Source organism: Aotus nancymaae, unplaced genomic scaffold (assembly GCF_030222135.1).
Source record: "Aotus nancymaae isolate 86718 unplaced genomic scaffold, 86718_ANA_hifiasm-v0.15.2.pri h1tg000046l, whole genome shotgun sequence".
In the NCBI taxonomy this organism is placed as follows: domain Eukaryota; kingdom Metazoa; phylum Chordata; class Mammalia; order Primates; family Aotidae; genus Aotus; species Aotus nancymaae.
In genome coordinates this window covers 25,673,967-25,694,358 of record NW_026988460.1, presented here as the reverse complement: position 1 = coordinate 25,694,358, position 20,392 = coordinate 25,673,967, and the positions used below count along the sequence as shown (strand labels likewise).

The window sequence follows — 20,392 nt, the reverse complement described above, 5'->3', positions numbered from 1 at the left end:
AGCCTCTAAAATAGGATGTTATAAAGTGAAAGAGGCCTTCTGATGGCTTTCAGACCCGTAATTCTGTCTAGCACTCAGGAACTGACCATGGGCGGTGATGTGAGCACACTAGGGGAACTCCCCCTGCCTGGTTCTGCTCTGCTCAACGGCTCTAGGAATCCCATTTCAGTGTCTGATGATGAAAATGATTCAGTTGGAACTCAGCCCTCAAAAATTAACAAAAACAACTGTCTAATCACTTAATTTGAATCATTAGTTATATATTTAATGCAAACATTTTAAAAGAAGAACTGCAAACTGGAAAAAAATTTCCCCTGAAAATATTTAATGCAATTAAGTCCTGGAGATGGTGCTTTTTACAAAAGGTTTGTCAGCAAACACTCTTTTTTGTAGGGGACAGGGCAACAACAGAATGGGGACAGGCTATCAGACAATTGATTTTTATTGCAATAAGAGTAACAAGGAATCCCACCCCTCACATGCCCTTTGCTTTATGTAAAAACCTGTCCAGCAGAATGAGCTACAGTCACCCTCAGGAGGTGATTTAGCCCCAAAGTGCCCAGAGAACAGGCTCAGGCCACGACTTCATGCTCCCTCACTGTGCCCAGAGCCATCTGCCAAGACCAGGAATTCACTTTCGGAATATAACTTGTTCTCTCTTTTTTTCCACCTCTCAAAAAACAAAAAGACTTCAGTAATACAGCCCAAGAATTACCGTGTGTCTAAAAGAAGGATAGATTCCCATCAACAATGCTGTCAGCTTGAGTGAGGTAAACAGAGGAAGGCACACAATAAATTAAAGCAGACCCTGACTCTTCAGAGGCTCTGTGATGACCTCTGGGGGGCCAGATGTGCCAGTGGCTGTGTTTCCAGCACTGACACAGTGTTGAGGACTGCCCTGGGGAAGAGGGACCCCTCCTTTAATAAGTTACGTTAGTATACAGGTTGCAAGGTCGACTGGAGGAGAAAACCCTCCCCTTCCTATCTGGTGGGGCACAGCCCCTCTAAAGGGATGTGTGCTTGCACACCAGCAAGCCACAGCCAGGTCTGCACAGATCAATTTTATGTACACCCTCGTTAGAAGACTGGTGGCACGTTAGTCCACAGGATTCCATCTGTTATTGACTTAAGTAAATCACTTAGAAAACACAAAATTGGAGGTTGCAGCTCAGTAAAATAAAGTGCTTTCAATGAGATAACTGTTACTGATAGCTTCTCATTTCACCTGAGGCACCACAATCAATTTTTGAAAGGTGATAAGATTTATCCTAAGTAAAAAGTGTAAGAGCTTCTTTCTTCTAAAAAGCCTGCATTTCTAAATGTACTTTTAGATTGGCTTCCACGTCTTCATCTTACTAAATTTTAACTCACTGCAGGGTAAGGAGATAGTTTATTACCGGGTTGGCAGGTGGGGGTGAAAAACACAGAAAAGGAGAGGTCCATAAATATCCTTTAAGGGCTCCACTCATGAAGATGTTGGTGCGGGCAGGGGAGTGGTAGGGAGGTTATAGCAAAAAAGGTCAGGCCTCATTGCTGAATCCAGGTGTGTGTCCAGATGAGTTGAGCCACAGCTTAGCTTCTAGAAGCATTCACATATTGACCTAAGAATTTGTTACAAGTCCACATGCTTGATAACTGCTATAACACACTCGCATCTTCCATGGCCTCAATCCACCTATAAAACAGAATGGAGAGGACATTTGGTTTTGTGGCTCTGCCTGTGACTCTGGTCACAGAACCTAGAAATGACTGGACTAGATTCCTCTTAGTTTGAAGTCAAGGACCATGTCATATTCCTATTTGTTTCTCACACATTTTCCATATTTAGCAAAAGGCCTGGAACTCAGTGCAAAAGTTTACTGAATCAATACATGCTTGATTCATGAATCAAAACAGTCTAAACATTATTGTGACAAAGAAGAGGTGGTTCTGCAGTTCTGCTATGGCCCAAAGGGACCTAATGGGATAGGATGAATGGAGCAGAACAGAAGCCAAAGCCCCAAGAAATAACTCGTTTCTTTCTGAGAGAACAAAAAGATATCTTGTAAGACTAGTTATTTTGGTACCTCTGAGCTGAATTGGTATCTTCTGCTTTGAAGCTATAAAATAGGGTTTTCTTGTGGTAAAGGTGAAAAATAGGTCCTACTTCGCTGCTGCCCTCTTCCTTTTCTGGAGCAATGGTGAAACCTAGCAGAGGCATACTCTCCATGGCCACTTTGTCCTGCAGAGGACAGAAGGAAAAACTGACATTAAACACTGTACTATGCATAGTCATTTACTGTTATCTCCAATCTGAGAAGTGTGAAGAGTGCTTCTGTGTGGGGTGTGCTTTGGCACCTTCGGGCTCACCACACACAAACTGTTGACCTTCACTTCGCCTCAGGACCAGCCCTGAGGAAGGAAAGAAACTCAACATTGTCTGGGCGCAGTGGCTCACATGTCTGTAATCCCAGTACATCGGGAGGCTGAGGCAGGTAGATCACCTGAGGTCAGGAGTTAAGGATCAGCCTTGGCCAACATGGTGAAACTCGTCTCTCCTAAAAATATAAAAATTAGCTGGGTGTGGTGGTGGGCGCCTGTAATGCCAGCTACTTGGGAGTCTGAGGCAGGAGAATGGCTTGAACCCAGGAAGCAGAGGTTGCAGTGAGCCAAGATCGCGTCACTACACTCCAGCCTGGGGAACAGAGCAAGACTCCATCTCCCCTACCAATAAAAAAGAAAAAAAAAAACTCAACATATTGTGACAGTTTATCAGGGACCAGGCAGTTACATTTTCATTATCTTTAATCTTCACAACAATCATAAAAGGTATCACTCCCATTCTAAGGAGAAACCAAGGCTCAAAAAGGTAATTCCCTAAGATCACACATCCAGTAAGAAGCAGATCCAGAATTTGCACTCATGATTACCTTCTAACCCCACATTCTTTTCATGGGTTTGATCAGTGACTCAGTTTTGTAATTACTTCTGATCACATATTCTGTCCCCTTCCTCAAAAACCTCTTTACAGTATTTCAATATGGAGCACTCATGTCTATGCTATAAAGTTGCTAACAATTTGATGAGATGTACCCAAAGAACATAGATGAATCTTATACACATAGTGCTTAATGGAAAAATATTTTTATATAGACATTTTTATACATAGCTATATAAAAAGATACGTATTCAAAAACAATACAGACTTTATAAAAACACAAAGAGATTTAATTAAGCATATTAAAATGGTGGTGCGAGGAAGAAGAAGGGGAGTACAGTTTGTGTATAGAAGAGAATCAAGCTGGGCACAGTGGCATGTACCTGTACACCCAGCTACTCTGGAGGCCAAAGCAGGAGGACTGCTTGAGGCCAAGAATTTGAGTGCAGCCTGAACAACATGGTGAGACCCCCATCCCTAAAAGAAAACACCCCAGAAAACTAAGAAAAAAAATGTTTTGACTTGGCGTGGTGGCTCACGCCTATGATCCCAGCACTTTGGGAGGCTGAGGTAGGTGGATCACCTGAGGTCAGCAGTTCAAGACCAGCCTGACCAACATGGAGAAACCTCATCTCCACTAAAAATAAATAAAAAATTAGCTGGGCATGGTGGTGCATGCTTGTAATCCCAGCTACTCGGGATGCTGAGGCAGGAGAAGTGCTTGAACCCTGGAGGTGGAAGTTGCAGTGAGCCGAGATCACACCATTGCACTCCAGCCTGGGCAACAAGAGCAAAATTCCGTCTCAAAAAAATGAAATTTAAAATAAAGGGAGTCAATTCTCAAAGATTGCTAGATCAGAAAAAGCCTTTGGCAAAATTTAATATCCATTAATGGTAAAAACAAAAACAAAAAACCTCTTAGCAAACTAGAGTAGAAGGGCACTTTGTTAACAAAGGGTATCTATAAAATACCTGCAGCTAACATCATACTTAATAGTGAAACACCAAATGCTTTTCCCATAAAATTGGAAACAAGGCAAGAGCAGTGTTCACTCTCACCAATTCAATTTAACATTATACTGGAGGCCCTATTACATTAAGAAAAGAAAAATAAAGACATAAAGATCAGAAAAGTAGAACTATTTGTGCTTGCAAAGAACACAAAACAACTACTAGAACTAAAAATCAATTTAGAAAAGTCATAGGACAATTTTTATGTGTATATAGTACCAGCAAACAGCTAGAAAATAAACTCCATTCAAAATAGCATCCAAAAAAGAAAATACTTAGCAGTATGTTAATACAAGTATAAGATGTCTACACTAAATTAAACTATAAAACATTAAAAGGGAATTCAGGGTTTGTTCATCGATTGAAAGATTTAATATTACATTGTCAGTTCTCTCCAAATTGGTCTATAGATTCTGTAATCCCTATCATGGAAATTAATAAGTTTATATGAAAACACAAAAGATCTAGAATGCCCAAAACAATTTTTTGTTTTTTGAGACAGAGTCTGGGAAAAAATGTCTGGCTAGAGTACAGCGGTATGATCTCTGCTCACTGCTGCAACCTTTGCTTCCCATATTCAAGTGATTCTCATGCCTCAGCCTCTCAAGTAGCTGGAATTACAGGTATGCACCACCACACCCCCCTAATTTTTTCTATTTTTAGTAGAGTTGGGGTTTCATTGTTTTGGCCAGGCTGGTCTTGAACTCCTGGCCTCAAGTGATCTACCTGCCTTAGTCTCCCAAGTGCTGGGATTACAGGTGTAGGCACCTTGCTAGCCTTGACACAGTCTTAAAAAAGAACTAGGTTGGAGGACTTACACAACCTGACTTCAAGACTTACTATAAAGTATTTGAGAAAGTTTGATACTAGCATAAAGATTGGCAAATATATTAATGGAACACAATGGAAAGCCCAGAAATAGATCTCTACTTACTCAATATTTGAGATTTAACAAAGATACCGAAGCAATCCAAGATGGAGAGGCAAGTCTTTTCAACAAACAGTGCTGGAACAACTGGATATCCATAATGAAAAAAAGAAACCTCAACTCCCTTGTCATACCATACACAAAAATTAATTTGAGATGACCTAGATGCAAAAGCTAAAACATTAATGCTTTTAGAAAGCAATACAAGAAAATAATTAGTTGCTTCCAGTAGACAAAAATGTCTTAGCACACAGAAAGCAACAGTCATAAAAGGAAACACTGATAAAGTAGACTTCCTCAAAGTTATAAACTGCTGTTCACCAAAAGGTTCATTCATTCATTCATTCATTCATTCATTAGAAAATGAACAGGCAAGCCAAAGACAGGGAGAGAATATTTGTAAAACATTTATCTGACAAAAGCCTGGTACACAGGATACAGAAAGAACTCTTATAACTCAATCACAGACACAACCAACTTCAAAAAAAAATGGGCAAGAGATCTGAATAGACACAGCTCAAATGGAAATATATGAGTGGCCAATAAGCACATGAAAGCAATCATGTGCTAATATCATTAGTTACTAGGGAAATCTAAATTAAAACCACACTGAGTTACTGAAATAGTCCCTACCAGAATGGCTAAAATTTTAAAGCCTGACAATACGAAGTGCTAACAATGATGTGGAGCAACCAGAACTCAAACTCACACACGTTGGGAGAGTGTAAAATGGCACACCACTTTGGAAAAAGGTCACACCGTTCCTTATAAACCAAACATATGCCTGCCTTATATGATCCATCTATTCCAATCCTAGGTATTGACCCAAGTGAAATAAAAATTTATGTTCCCACAAAAGCCTGTATGAAAATGTTTAAAGTGGCTTTATTCACAATCACCAAAAACTAGAAGCAATCCAAATGTCCTTCGACTGGTGAACAGCTAAACAAAACTGGTATATTCACAAAATGGAAGACCATTGAGTCATAAAAAGTAAACTACTGCTATATGCAACAACATAAATGAATGTCGAAAACATCATGGTGAATAGAAGTCACACATGATTCCATCTGTATGCGGGCTAAGAGGTAAAACTAATCTATGGTGGAAAAAATTTGGAACAGGGTGTTGCCTCTGGGGACGGGATGATGGTGGCGATTTGTAGGTGTGTGCATTAATCAAAACTCACCAAATAGTATATATGAGATGTGTGCACTTCACTATATATAAATTAGACTGCAAAAGGAAAAAAAGGTACAAAAATGTTAAATTCTTAGGGGGAAGTATCTTTTGAAAAACATGAAAAAGTAAAATGTATAGAAGGATTAATAGCTAGGTACTTGATAAAGGAAATGTAGAATATGTTAATTGTATCATCCAGTTAATGGTCATACAATGGTTCACTATAAAATTTTTTTTTTTTTTTTTTTTTTTTGAGACAGTCTTGCTCTGCTGCCCAGGCTTGAGTGCAGTGGTATGATATTAGCTCACTGCAACCTCCACTTCCCAGATTCAAGTGATTCTCCTGCCTCAGCCTCCTGAGTAGCTGGGACTACAAGTGCATGCCATAAAGCCTGGCTAATTTTTGTATTTTTAGTAGAGATGAGGTTTTGCCACGTTACCCAGGCTGGTCTTGAACTCCTGACCTCAAGTGATCCTCCCACCTCAGCCTCCAGAAGTGCTGAGATTACAGGCATGAGCCACCATGCCTGGCCAGTACACTGTAAAATTCTTTTAACATTCCTTTATGTGTCTGGGCGTGGTGGCTCAAGCCTATAATCCCAGCACTTTGGGAGCCTGACTAACATGGTGAAACCCCATCTACTAAAAATACAAAAATTAGCCAGGCATGGTGGCGTGTGCCTGTAATCCCAGCTACTCAGGAGGCTGAGGCAGGAGAATCGCTTGAACCCAGGAGGCAGAGGCTGCAGTGAGCTGAGATCACGCCATTGCACTCCAGATTAGGTGACAGAGTGAGACTCTTGTCTCAAAAAAAAAAAAAAAGACAATCCTTTATGTTTGAAAATTTTTATAAACATAAATATAATAAAGAAATGATAAAATGTCAGAAAAAATAGGCTGGGCACAGTGGCTCACACCTGTAATCCCAACACTTTGGGAGGCCAAGGTGGAAGGATGATTTGAGGCCAAGAGTTTGAGAACAGCCTGGGCAATACAGTGAGATTGCCTTTACAAAAAATAAAAAAATTAGCTGGGCATGGTGTCACACACCTGTGGTCCCAGCTTCTTGGGAGGCTGAGTTGAGAGGATGGCTTGAGCCTAGGAGTTCACAGAAGGCTGCAGTGAACAGTGATCACACCACTGCACTCGAGCCTTGGACAACAGAGCAAGACCTGTCTCAAAACAAAAAGTGTCAGAAAAAATAAAGATTCCTGTGTATTTTTAATAGTCACTTTCTGCCAGGACTGTTACTAAACAGCAAGTTGCATCAGCTTTGGGCCACCTCAGGGTGCATGACAGGGGTTCATGGTGGTGTAGACAGTGCAAACCAGCTATCTACTTCATCAGAACCTTTTTTGATGAGATTTGAAAGCTTTGTTCCATCGTTGAAACAGGTTTATTGAGAAATTACTTAAATTCTTCTTTCTAGAAGAAACTGCTTTAGAGCCATACTTAAGTCCATCATTCATTCATTCATTCATTTTTTTGTTGAGATAGGGTTTCACAGTGTTGTTCCAGCTGGTCTCAAACTCTTGGCCTTAAGAGATCCTCCTGGGCTGGGCGTGGTGGCTCATGCCTATAATCCCAGCATTTTGGGAGGCCGAGGTGGGTGCATCACAAGGTCAGGAGATCAAGACCATCCTGGCCAACATGGTGAAACCCCGACTCTACTAAAAATACAAAAATTAGCCAGGCATAGCAGCACACACCTGTAGTCCCAGCTACTCGGGAGGCTGAGGCAGAATTGCTTGAACCCGGGAGGCAGAGGGTGCAGTGAGCCGAGATCACGTCACTACACTCCAGCCTGGGTGACAGAGTGAAACTTCATCTCAAAAAAAAAAAAAAAGATCCTCCTGCCTTAGTCTCCCAAAGTCCTGGGATTATAGGCATGAACCACTGTGCCAAGCCCCTGTATCTACCTTTTAAAATAACTTTATGCTGTCACTTCCATGACAACTGTTGTTCAGTTTGTTCTGGAAAGATAAAAATCCCCCCCAGTGTGGAAGGCCCCACTCTGGACACAGGCAGAGGCCCCTCAGGGAGGGGTGTGGTTCACACAGTGCCCAAGCCACTCAGGCCAGACCAAAAGCAGGCAGGCAGATCCCCTGTCTGCCTGCTTTGCTTAGAGTAAACAGATGTGGGGCCTTGCTAAGTGTTTAAATATGGCTCCAAAGCAATTTCTTCTAGAAAGCCATCCTCTGTGATCCCTGGGGATGGGCATACCACAAACTTCACAGCTGCAGGTCCTTCCAGAGGGAAGCTTCATGCCCCAAAGAAGGAAGCGTCTTTTGTGCATTTGCTAGCATCTGCGGCCAGGAGAGAAGGGCCAGCCCTATCTGACATGCACATCCCAGTGAGGCAAAGCACCTCTGTACCTCATCAGAATACATTTAACTCCCATTTTCAAAGCTGAAACTGTGCCTGACCACCTAGAAGCACCTGCTGGTGGGGTGTGGAGATGGAAATGCTTCACAGTATCCAACAGGTTGAGCCTGGGTCAGGGACAGACAGCACCCTGCTATACAACCACAGCCATACATCTGTCTACTCTGGAAGTAAGCTTGATATCCAAGGCTCTCTCGCCTAAAAGAAGATGTTCTATAAAATACAGATTTCAGTTTCCTTTAGAAGAGTTACCAGAGTTACCCTATAAAAGAAATGGACAGACAAAAAGGGAGTAGCTTGTTCCACACTGCTGAATTTTGCCCTGAGCAATCTAAGTAGAGAGTAGGAAGGAGTTTTCTTTTGTGGCATGGCTGGCTTGTCCTGTCTTTTGTCCTAGATTTTGGGCCTGTGACATTTAAACACTTTGTGCCACAGGTTGGCATGTCTATACCTACATTCCTTAGATTTTGAAATGGTGTGTGATTGTGTAGCCACAGCAACATTGAGCACATGGCATTGCTCACTAAAGACTTGACTGCTACGAGAACTGGCTCAGCAGCCAGGACTCAGACAGCCTTGCAGGTGACAGGAGTGCAGGCCCCAGGGGGTCATTTCACAGGAGAGAGAAGGGGGGGAGAGTACCGATCACCACTACCTCACTGGCCATGTAAGTGTAGAGAACTTTGCCTTTGATGACAAACCAGAGCTTCTTCCAGTGCCGCTTGCCCCTCTTACACCGGCTGAGATAGCCGCTGATGGCAGAGCCCTCTCCAGAGGCAGTCACCTGGCAGGAGGGAAGCAGAGCAGTCAGGCCACCCTGATGGTTGGGCACAGTTCAGACACAGCACACTTCAAACCAGTTGGCAGACTACTTATACTGCTTTGACATTGGATAAGATCTCAGGATCCACCCAGTACCAAAGTCAGCAAGATAGTACTTAATGATCTGAGAAACAAGATTTAATGAATGGACCCACATGACTTTGGGAATACCGATGCTTCCCCCTAGTGGTGTTTCAGATTCTTGGTTCCCTCTCTCAAGAAACGGCAGGTACTTCGGTAAAAGATTCTTCTAAAATTAACTCTTGCACTTGCAACTTATCTCTTCTTCCCATTTAGGGAGGGATCCTCTTTGTATTGTTGCTTGAAAGGTTTTATAGTCTCCTGCCTAGTGGGGTGTGTGCAGTATTAAGTCCCTTTATTATTATTACTACTGGTTGTAGTGGCAGGGGGTAGTAGTATTCTGTCTATAGGCTTTATGTGGTGAAAAACACAGGCTTGAAGTAATACCGACCTGGGATTTCCCATCCAGGCTCTACCAATTACTAGGTGGTTAATGCTGAGCAATTTGGACTTCCTCTTAAGTTTCAATTTCCTTACTAGTAAAAGAGAAATACAATGTAAAAAATGTGAGCTTTATACATATATGTGATTATGAAATGATCTCTAAGACAAATTAAGTGGAGAAAACAGAAGAGATTCTGTATAACATGTCTTTTGGGTAGAAAAAGATCTATGAATGTACATCTGTACTATGTATGTGTATGAAAATTTCTAGAAGGATCCATAAGAAACTCGATGGCAGTGGGATTGAGGGAGGCTGGGAACGATGAGAAACTCACTTTTCATTATATGTGCTATTTTATACTTTTTTTTGAAAAATGTTTATGTATGGTTAAACTATTTCTAAGATTTTTAATTTGCAAGAGGAACAAGTTAATGGATAAAACGGTACCTATTTAAATTTTCCATTCCCTAACACTTTTTAAACCCTTGCTACCTGCTACTTGATAATGAATATTAATGGACTGACTTGGAAGCAGCTGATCACACTTGTGGACAGCTTGTGTATTCACATGTACACATTGGTCTGTGGTTGTGATTGGAAATACAAACATAATCTGGTCCCATTTGTGGGACAGAATTGAGTTTAGCCAATTCTGAAGTTTCCTGCAGAGCCCATGGCCTCCAGGGGCATCACCACCTGAGTAGGGTTGGGACCCTCAGGTTGAGGGGCTGGTGCAGCTCAGAGGCCTGACGTGGAAGGACCAACCCAGGACTTTGGCTCCTTTAGACTGAAAAGCCCCCATGATCTGTGCAGTCTCCTTGGGTACTAGAACTAGGCTATGGGGCAGGAGGAAGGGGAGAGGTAGAGAGAAGGATGGGAAACAGGTCTTCTAGCACTATCAGAAGGCACTGCCCTTTTCACTGACGAGCTGGTCCTTGTAGCTGGAATGCTTCCATTAGGAATGCTCTGTCCAGAAGAGACTGGTCAGGCTAGGAAAGGGCAGGGTCTGACTCCATCTACCCAGGAGGACCATGAGCCTTTCAAATCCCCTCCTTCCCACGTGGGTAGTTCTACCTGCCTTACCTCTGTCAGGGCTGAAGGGACTTTCTTCTGCTTCTTGAAGGTTGAGGGGTTGATGCTGTGGAAGACGGATGAGAAGGCACTGCCTGAGAAGCGGGGTGCAGACAGTGGGAAGCTCATGCTCACAGGCCTCTCTGTAACCAAAAGAAGCCGTGGGGAAGGGAGGTGAGAGTCAGGCATGACTGTGGCTTGTCTATGGAATGCTGATACTGGTAAAATCCTTCTAGGGATGTGAGCCAGCCTCACCATGGGGGTTAAGTGGGACCTGAAAGTCAAGCACTCTCCCTCCTGCAGAACAGACAAGGGTTATGGGGGCTGGGAGGGGACATTTTCAAGGGTGATGGACAGCCCTTCGCCTCCAGGCCTCCAGGTGGCAGGGACTGGGCTGTCTTCTCTGATGACCTCGGTCTAGCCCCATGGAGGGGACGTCAGGGAAAGGCTTTAGTTTTTGGCCCAAGATACACCTGTTCTCCTCCCTGGGAACTTGACCCTGCTTGGGCAAGGCCTGTCCCTTCAGCATGAACCAGGTCTCTAAAGGGCCAGCTCAGATTCCCAAGGCTCCTGTGTGGAACAGCCTCAGCCCTCCCTTACCCCAGCTCCTCTACTGCCAGGCTCAAAGTCCTCAGTCCCAGAAAAGTCTCACAGGACACAGGCCTATAGGACACTTGACAAGAGGGCCTCTACGGTAAAGGACACAGGAGTTCCCTGCCTCTGTCCCCTTACAGACACACTGACTCCTAAGGTTAGCTACCCACAGAACTCTTCTTCTGGGGACACCGATCAATTTTCCATGGAACCCACATCTTGGGAAATGGTGCCTTGGTGTGAGCTCAAACCTCTGTTTCCTCCCTCCACGGAGTAAGTAACTCCCTCCCAGGAAAAGCGGTTTTAGGCATGAATCATGATCACGGAGAAGCCACTGGAGCCTGGGGAGAAGCCACCAGGCCACCTGGAAGAAGGCAAGTGGTCCCCAAGTTACCTCTCATCAGGCCTGGGACAGCCCTGCCCCGCTTCTTCAGCTCCCCAAAGCAGCCGTCGCAGACCTTGGCCATCCTGTCCTTCAGGTACTTCAGTGGGTACTTGTTCCGTGAACAGTTCCGGCACACAATCTGCAGGCCCAGGTGGGAAGATTCTCACTCCTCTCAGTGCATGCAAAGCAGACCCGCACCCCTCCCCTCTGCTAATCTGCCTACAAGTGCCCCTAGGGAGCCCCAGGTTCTGATCGTGGAGCTGTGCATGTCCCCTACTTTCCCAGCAAGGCTGCATCATGTTTCTGGGCCAGTGCCTATCTGCTTTTCTGATAAGCCTGTGCTGTTAACCACTACATGATACTTTTTTTTCCAAGCACAATAACCACATATGCTACGGTTTTCTGTTGAAAATGTGGTGGTGTGGAAGGGGCCTGAGACTTGGAGCTCTGGTTTGATGATCTATAAAATGGGAATTAGCCATCTGTACCTCTTGGGTTGGTGTGAACATGCCTCACTCTGGGGCCTGCAGGAGCTGCTGAACCCCTGGCTGGACAGGGACATGCCCTTCCCCCACCCCACCCCCATGCACACACTCACCCCAGATGGAGCGACTCACCTTGCCACAGGCATGACAGTGATGACGCCGCAGTGTGAGGGAGAAGTCGCAGCCGCAGTTCATGCACATCATGACATGTGTGACAGGCACCAGGGTGGGAGGCCTCTCCCCGAGGCTAACCCCCAGCCTCTCTCGTATCTGTAACAATAGAATTGGCTGAGTAAGGTGGAATGTGGCCAGGGGACCAGCCAGATGCATGGCCCAGTGAGCCCTGCCCTGCTTCTCCGTGCAGGGTGTGCACATGTGTGGGTGAATGGGTCTGATGCTAAAGGCCTCTCCTGCACCCTCCAGGATGCTCACCCTTGGGTAGGAAACAGACTGTGAGAACAGGGCTGGGGGTACTGTTCTCCTTGGTTGCATGGAGGCCGCCCCTGACTGGGATGGGAGCATGGTAGGGGTTGGGGGGAGCCAGTGCCCCAGGGGCAGGAGCCACACGTTCATGTGGGTGTGAGTGGCGACAGCAGTGTCCACCCAGGGAACCCCAGGTCTCTGAGGCTGGTGGCCCGTGGACCCTGCCCACCTACTCACCTCCACGCTGTGGTGGAATGCAGCCAGAGCCTGGGCCTTGTAGTCCTCAGGAAGAGCTCTGCTCAGACAGCCATACCACTCGTCCCTCTCCGCACAGGAGCTGCAGGCATGGGCTGGAGTAAGCAAAGGCAGGAGTGGCTCTGCCTCCCACCCTCCATCTCAGCATGGATGAGGCCCTCACTCAGCTGCTCCATTCTCCTCCCTTGAGCCTGGGCCTCTCACACTGCCCAGAACCACCACCAAAGAACAGATCACCTGCCAGATACGGTTTACTAGCAGACCACCAGTCCATTAGCTGTCCTTGGGCCTGTATCTTCTTACACTGGAATAACAACAATATTCCCCTAACTCGCAGGGCTGCTGTGGGGCTACAGGGAGATGTGGGACATGGAACCACACTGTCAAACAGCAAAGCACCATGCAAAAGCAAGAGACATTAGGAAGGCCCAGAGGGTCCCACACTTTAGGAGGAATGGCTGGCAGGGGACAGAGGGCTGGGTACCTGTGGAGGACAAGGGGTAAGTGGGAGTTGGCAAAGGTAAACATCTCTGTCTCCCACCTTCCTCATTCCCCTACATAGTTTCCCAGACAGTCATCCAGCAGGCACTTTCCAAGTCCCTGCTCTGCACCAGGGAGGGCTTCCTGAGTGGCATGAGCTATGCCTGGGCTGTGTGCCCCGTAGCTGAGTGGAGTTCTCACAGTGTCCACTAGGTGTCGCGCCTACACCACAGGTAAGTGTGCAGCCTGCCCTGGAAAGCAGGCAGAAGAGATGCCAGCCTTGGCAGGAGCAGGGCCGCGGTGCAGAGGCTGAATCGGCATTGTGGGCAGCAAGATGCCATGTCCCTAAAAGGTGACGAATGGGTCGTACTGTCCCCTGGGAGCTTCAGTGTGGAGGGTCTGAACTAGCAGGAAGGTGACTTGAGTGGCCTCACCCGAACACCTTCATGTCATGGCTGGACCAATGGAAACTACACCCTGGGCTGCCTCCTGCCCTCAATTTTATCACAAGGAGAGGCGAGGTCACAATCCCCACCCAGGCATTACCACCTCCAGAAAGCCTTCCCTCACTCCTCCAGATGGGGCAGTCCCTCCTTTGGGTTTCCAAGCCCTCTTCCTTCCCCTTATGCCATAGACTGTAATAGATAAGAGATGTGCGCTACACAGTCCTGGGCTCAAACTCCAGTTCCATATCTCCTGGCTGTGTGACCCTTTGGCAGGCCTCAACTCCCTATGCATGGAAGGAGCTGCAAACCCCAACTCTATGGTGATGAGGATCACGGACGGTACCTGGGGCCGGTTTGCAACTCTCCTGCCTGTAATGCATGCTCCTGGAGAGCGCAACAAGGGCTAAATTGTTCATGTTCTCGGCCCCGGACCTGGCACTAAGGTGTGGCTAATAAATGCTTACATTTCTTTTTTTAGAGATAGGGTCTTACTGTGTTGCCCAGGCTGGTCCCAAACTCCTATCCTCAAGTAATCCTCCAGCCTCAGCCTCCCAGAGTGATAGGTTTACAGGTATAAGCCACCATGCCCCACCTAATAAATGCTTTTAATGAGAAAATGCATCTATGAGAGTTCATGAGTTCATGTGCATGAGTGGATTTATATACCATTTCACACTCAGAACTACCCCAATTCAGGATAAACTCCCACATGATGGGCACCACTGCCATCCCAGGCTCACATGCTTGCTGTGGGGAGACACCCGAGCCCTGGAAGCTTTGCTGACCCCTGCCATGCCCATCCCTGGCTGAAGAGCTGCCCTTGGCTGGAGCCACACCTTTCTGGTTTCCAAGCCCCAGAGAGCTCGAACTTACCTTACCCTGAGAGAAGGAAAGGGGGATGCTTAAGGTCATGGTTTGAAGCCGGAGATCAGGATCCCAGGCAACCCGAGGGCCTGGAGAAAATGCAGACCTTTCTGATAGAAAGGCCATGCCCTCTGCTGTAGTTGGAATGTTTGTGTCCCCCCCATATTCAAATGCTGAAATCCTCTTCCCAAAGGTGATGGTGTTGGGAGGCAGGGCCTTTGAGAAGTGATGTGGTCATGAGTGTGGAGCCCTCATGAATGAGATTAGTGCTCTTATATAAGAAGCCCCAGAGAGACACCTGCCCCTCCTACCATATAAGGTGGTACCATCTATGTGAGAAGGCACCGTCTAGGAACCAGGAAGCAGAATCCCGCTAGACACCGAATCCGCCAGTGGCTTGACCTTGGGCTTCCTGACCTCCAACTTTGAGAAATTTCTGTTGTTTATAAGCTACCCAGTTTATGGTATTTTTGTTAGTGGCCTGAATGGACTAAGACAACCCCCAGACAGGATAAGATACGTGATGAAAGCTCACATTGTTTTTTTCTCTCACCTAGATAGGAAAGCAAAAAGGCCACTTTATGAACAGAAGCACACAATACATTTTTTACTTGCCTTAACTTTTCGTATTGCTGTAAAGACCCGATCATCCAAAAAGAGCTCCACAAACATGAGACATTTTGCCTTATTTAAGCAATGGACTCTAGAAACCCCTGGAGTTACATATAAAATTTTATGAGTATGTACATTTTTCTGTGGGAGAGAAGTTCTTATCAATTTCCCCAAAATGGTTAAAAGACACTGAAAAGAAAAAAAGTCCTTTGATCCAGAAGGATGCCAAAATAAAAGCACATCCTCATCTGTTGTTCTGAATGTTCCCATGCTCATATCTCTGCCTTGTGTGCCATCCTCCCTCCCCTGCCCATACCTTGCAGACAGCATCAGGCAGGACTCAGAAGTCTCGATCTTTAGAGCATAGGGCACTTTCTCCATCACAGGGCGGCTGACCTGGAAAACCAACAGCAGCCTCCTTCAGGGAGGGGCAAGTGCAGACTGGCTTCTGACAGATGACAGTGGGACCATGCCAATCTACTGCCATTCTCTAGCCTCAGGACATACATTTCTGTGATGGCAGGTGCTGTCCCAGGGATCTGGCTGTCAGCTTCATCATCCTTGGCCACTCACCCACCACTGGGAAGGCCACAGAGCATCACAGTAAGGCCCAGTCTGGGCAACCCCAGGTGTAGTGTCATGTTGGACAAGTACCTGCCCAGTGACCATGTCTCCCATAGCTTTTTCTAACAGTCTCTTTGGTGGAGCTTTTGGTTCCAAAAGGGAAGGAACCTCCATGCTGAGAAAGAGCTTCCTCCTTCCCCTTCCCCATAGCAAAGCACCTACCAGGATCAAGAGAGATGGCACAGTGCCTCTTACAGCTCTCCTGGCCATCCTTGCTTCTGCCCTTGACAATGACGACTACCTGCAGCTCCACTGTCCCACCTCAGTGTTTCCCTCTCTGACCTTAAGCCTGCTTCTGCACCAGAATTAACTTCCTAAAACCTCCTGCTCCTCAAAGTCCCCAATACCTCCCAAGCATTTCCATCTTTGGGACCAAGTTACATGGAGCTAAGCCTCACACATACACCCATGTTCACAGCAGCATTACAACAGCCAAAAGGTGGAAACCACCCAGTGTCCACTGACATGTGGCCTATCCACACAACAGAAGGAAACTATGACCCATGCTACAACAGGGATCAATCTTGAGGACACTGTGCTAAGTGAAACAAGTCTAGGATCAATACTGTGTGACTCCATTCATTCAAGGTACCGAATAGTCAAATTCATGGAGACAGAATGGAACGGTGGGTGTCGGGCTGGGAAGGAGAGGGGAATGGGGAGTCAGTGTTGAATGTGGGCAGTTTCAGTCTGGAAAGGAGAAGAAAGAATTCTGATATGGATGGTGGTGCTGGATGCACAGCAGTGTAAATATGCTTAGTGCCACAGAACTGTACATTTAAAAATGGTTACTTTTAAAATGGTATGTGTATTTTACCACAATTTAAAAATTAACAAACACCTACTTGTTCCCCCAACCCAGGCCCTTCCTTATGCAATATCCTCCTCATAGGATGCTCCTCCCTCCCTTCCTTCCTGATCCAACCAAATATTAACCACTATAAGGGTTCAGTCCCCTCCTCCTGGAAGCCCTCCATCCCCCTCCCCTCTCCCTGGGCAACTTACAGCACAAACCTGCTGTAGCCCAACTCTGTCTGCAGGCCTCCCTCTTCCAGCTGGTCTGGGTGCTCCTAAGAGCAGGATGCTGTCCCCTTCTCTCCTGGGGTCTCTCTGTCCCCCAACCCCAGGGTGCCTAGCACCAGACATTTACCTTCATGCTGGCCACAGCCAATGTATTCTTCAGTCGGTACTTCCCATCCTTCTGGGGATAGGTGTACAGGAGCACATCGTTCATCTAGAGAGAGAGAAACACTGTTAGAGGCCCTGGCCCCAGAAGGCTGTGCCAGGCTTCTGTCCTCAAAAGATCCCTGAGCTCCAGTGTGCACAGGCATCTTGCATTCCTCAGTTACCTCACAGAAGTGAGCAAAAACATTGTGGCGAAAATGTGAGCCCCTTCCCTGCCATTCCATTCCTAGTTTGATGCTCGAGAGGAATGCATGCACATACCCTCAAGTCATGCGTGAGAATATTCACAGTGGCTTTATTTGTAACAGCCAAAAAGTGGGGACAATTCCAATATCTATCTGCGGGTGAATGGATAAACAAGCTGTGGTCTATCCCTACCACAGAATGCCTTCTAGCAACAGGAAGGAGCACCCTGCCAATGCACACCACCACATGGATATACCTCAAAATCATGCTGAATGAAGAAGCCAGGCACAAGAGAGTATACGCTGTTTGATGACATTTCTATGACATTCCAGAACAGGCAGAGCTAATCTTAACAGGGACAGAAGTCAGGCCAGTGAGTGACGGGGGTCCTCGGGGTTGGGAGAAATCAACTGCAAATGGGCACAGAGGAACTTTCTGGTGGCTGGAAATGTTCTATATCTTGACCCAAGTGGTGGTTACACTGTGATATACACTTGTCAGTACCAACTAACACATATGCTTAAGATTGATACATTTCACTCTATAAAAATTAAAGCTCCATAAAGTAGAAGGAGTGAAAGCTAAGGAAGGGTGGGGAAGACACCTTGAGGAGAAGGAAGTGGTGGGCCCTCTTGCTGCTATGCTTCCAGTCCCCTGCACAGAGTAGGTGCTCAATTAATATTTATTGAATGAACAACTAAAGCTCCCCCCACATCAGGGCAGACAGACGTAATGAAAGTCACTTTATCTCCTTAGGAGAGAGTATTTCTGGTTAGCTAAATGGTTTCAGGTGTGAGAAGATGACATCACGCTCAGGGTTGTAAATCCTGACCATGTTATGGTCCAGTGTTGAGACTGTGACCAAGCCCTTTCCTTGGCTGAGTCTCAACTTCCTCTCGGAAATGGGAGTAACCACCACCATTACCTTATCATGGACACAGAGAGAATGCCCTTTCCATAGGTGGCCAATATGAACCTGGGGTGAGCCCTCTTCACATGGGGCCAAATGAACCAGAATAAGCCCACTAAACATGGAGCCAGCATGAACCAGGGTGAGCCCTCTCCACATGGTGCCAACACCAACCAGGAAGAGCCCTCTCCACATGGTGCCAACATAAATGAGAATGAGCCCTGGCCATATGGCACCAACGTGAACCAGGATAAGTCCTGGACATATGGCACCAATGTGAACCAAGGCAAGCCCTCTACACATGGTGCTGACATGAACCAAGGAGAGCCCCGCAGGCATGGAGGAAAACATGAAGTAGGGGTGTGTGAGGATGGAACAAGGCAACACATGTGAAAAGCCAGAATGAATGCTTTTTTTCCCCGATAGACAGAGCCTGCTGAGGGAACAGAATGGATGAGGTTTCCCACAGTCAGCTCCTCGAGACTCCATGGTTCCAGCCATGGCAGTGCAGGAGACCTGGCCCAATACTGATCCCCTATGGGACCTCGGGAACACCTCCCTCTCTCTGGGCCTTGATGTCTCCCAATAGAGTTGGGAGTAGGTGGGGGTTGGCGCACTTTCCTGTAAGGGCCAGGTATTGAATGTTTCAGGCCTCTGTCTCCACCCCTCAACTTCGCTGCTATGCAAAGAAACCACAGACGACTCATAATGGAATAGGTGTGGTTGTGTTCCAACAGAACTTTATCACCAAAAATTGGCGTCCTACTGGCGTTGGCCTGCAGCTGTAGTTTGTGAAGCCCTGTTCTTGCCCTGCCTTCTAAGAGTGACAGATGCTACACTGCATTGACACTGATTCTGCACCAGGTGCTGGGCCAAGCCCCTAACATAAGCGTTCTCACTTCACTCCCACAATCCTAATATGCAGGCACCATAATCATAATTCCCATTTCCCAGAGGGATAAACTGAGGCCCAGAGAGGCCAGAGGCCATGCCTGAGGTCACAGCTAGCAGACGGTGAAGTCAGGGGTATAGCTTGATGAGTGCTCCTCCAGTGTGCTCGGGAGAGGATGTCAGGGCTGCTCTCACAGTGAACCTGCACACCGCCTTGCCCATGAACCCTCCCAGCCCCAGGGAACTGGCCTATGTCACTTGGGAGAGCAGCCCAGCCTCTCTGTGATGGTCCCTCAATCTCCTGACACCATGGCAACTGCCATGAGCACCCCAACGTTTCCTTCATGGTTCAGGACCAGGCTGCCTCCTAATTTGCCCATGGCTCTCCTGTCTGCTTCAAAAAGTATGTGCTTTACAGCCCCAGCTTGGAGGAAGAGCCCATCATGACAGCTCAGGGATGTCGGGGCCTGGTGGGACACTTTCCACAGTCTAACAAAACTGCTGGGCGCAGGTGCCCAGATGCAGAACTCTGTTCTGCAGTTCAGATTATTTTCTGAAACTGGCACCTTTGAGGAAGAAAAATTCTTCCTAATGTGTTTGTTCACCATGGCACTCCCTGGCTTGAGCACCTATCGGGCCACCCTCCTCCCATGTACCCCTCCATTAGAGAGTTATCAACACTGCTCAGTAGAAGGGCTGTGCTGAGCCAGAGGAACAAAGAACCCAGGTTCAGACTGCAGGGTCTTATGGCATAATCACAGCGAGGGAACCAGAGGGACTTGGGCCTATCCCTGAGGGAGAGAGATGTTCTGATAAAGGGCCATGCCAGATGGCGAGAGTGTGGGGGAGAGAAGCAGGGCCTGAGGAGGAGGAGCGGGGGAAGCAGGGGCAGTGCTTAGGCTTTGACAGAAGGTGCCATCTGAGCATGGCTTGAAGGGGAGGAGCTGGCACCCTTCTCAAAGAGCCTCAAGGTGTCTGAGGGCCAGTGAGCCAAGACCAGGGACAAATGAGGCAGAGGACGAGGTGAGGACAGACTGGGAAAAGCCAGGCTGCTGTGTCTGTTCCTGGCATTCAAGATCCTTGGGAGAAGTGCAGAGATTGTGGGTGTGGCCAGAGGAGGTGGCCAGATGCAAACAGCTGAGGGGCCATGACAGAGCTCCTCCCTTTTCCAGCTGCAGCTTCACTGCTTCCCTTGTTTTAAAGATTAGGGCACTGAGGCTTGGGGGTGTGCCCATGGGATCTCACACCAGTCGCTGTCAGAGCTGGGGCC

The 20,392-nt window shown here is 46.9% G+C and overlaps 1 protein-coding gene across 2 annotated transcripts in view; it reads right to left on the bottom strand.

The window, feature by feature from the left end:
• Positions 1–308: 308 nt before the first annotated feature.
• FGD5 (FYVE, RhoGEF and PH domain containing 5) overlaps positions 309–20,392 on the bottom strand; it is a 124,711-nt gene continuing 104,627 nt past the window's right edge. For both annotated transcript variants that reach the window (XM_012472658.3, XM_064362073.1), the window contains 9 exons: positions 17,101–17,184; positions 15,643–15,722; positions 12,907–13,006; positions 12,379–12,516; positions 11,771–11,900; positions 10,795–10,925; positions 9,079–9,207; positions 2,067–2,221; positions 309–1,675 (listed from right to left, as the gene is read on the bottom strand). In XM_012472658.3, coding sequence (XP_012328081.2) covers positions 1,639–1,675; positions 2,067–2,221; positions 9,079–9,207; positions 10,795–10,925; positions 11,771–11,900; positions 12,379–12,516; positions 12,907–13,006; positions 15,643–15,722; positions 17,101–17,184 — 984 coding nt within the window. In that variant the 3' untranslated portion in view covers positions 309–1,638. The remainder of the gene's footprint in view (positions 1,676–2,066; positions 2,222–9,078; positions 9,208–10,794; positions 10,926–11,770; positions 11,901–12,378; positions 12,517–12,906; positions 13,007–15,642; positions 15,723–17,100; positions 17,185–20,392) is intronic.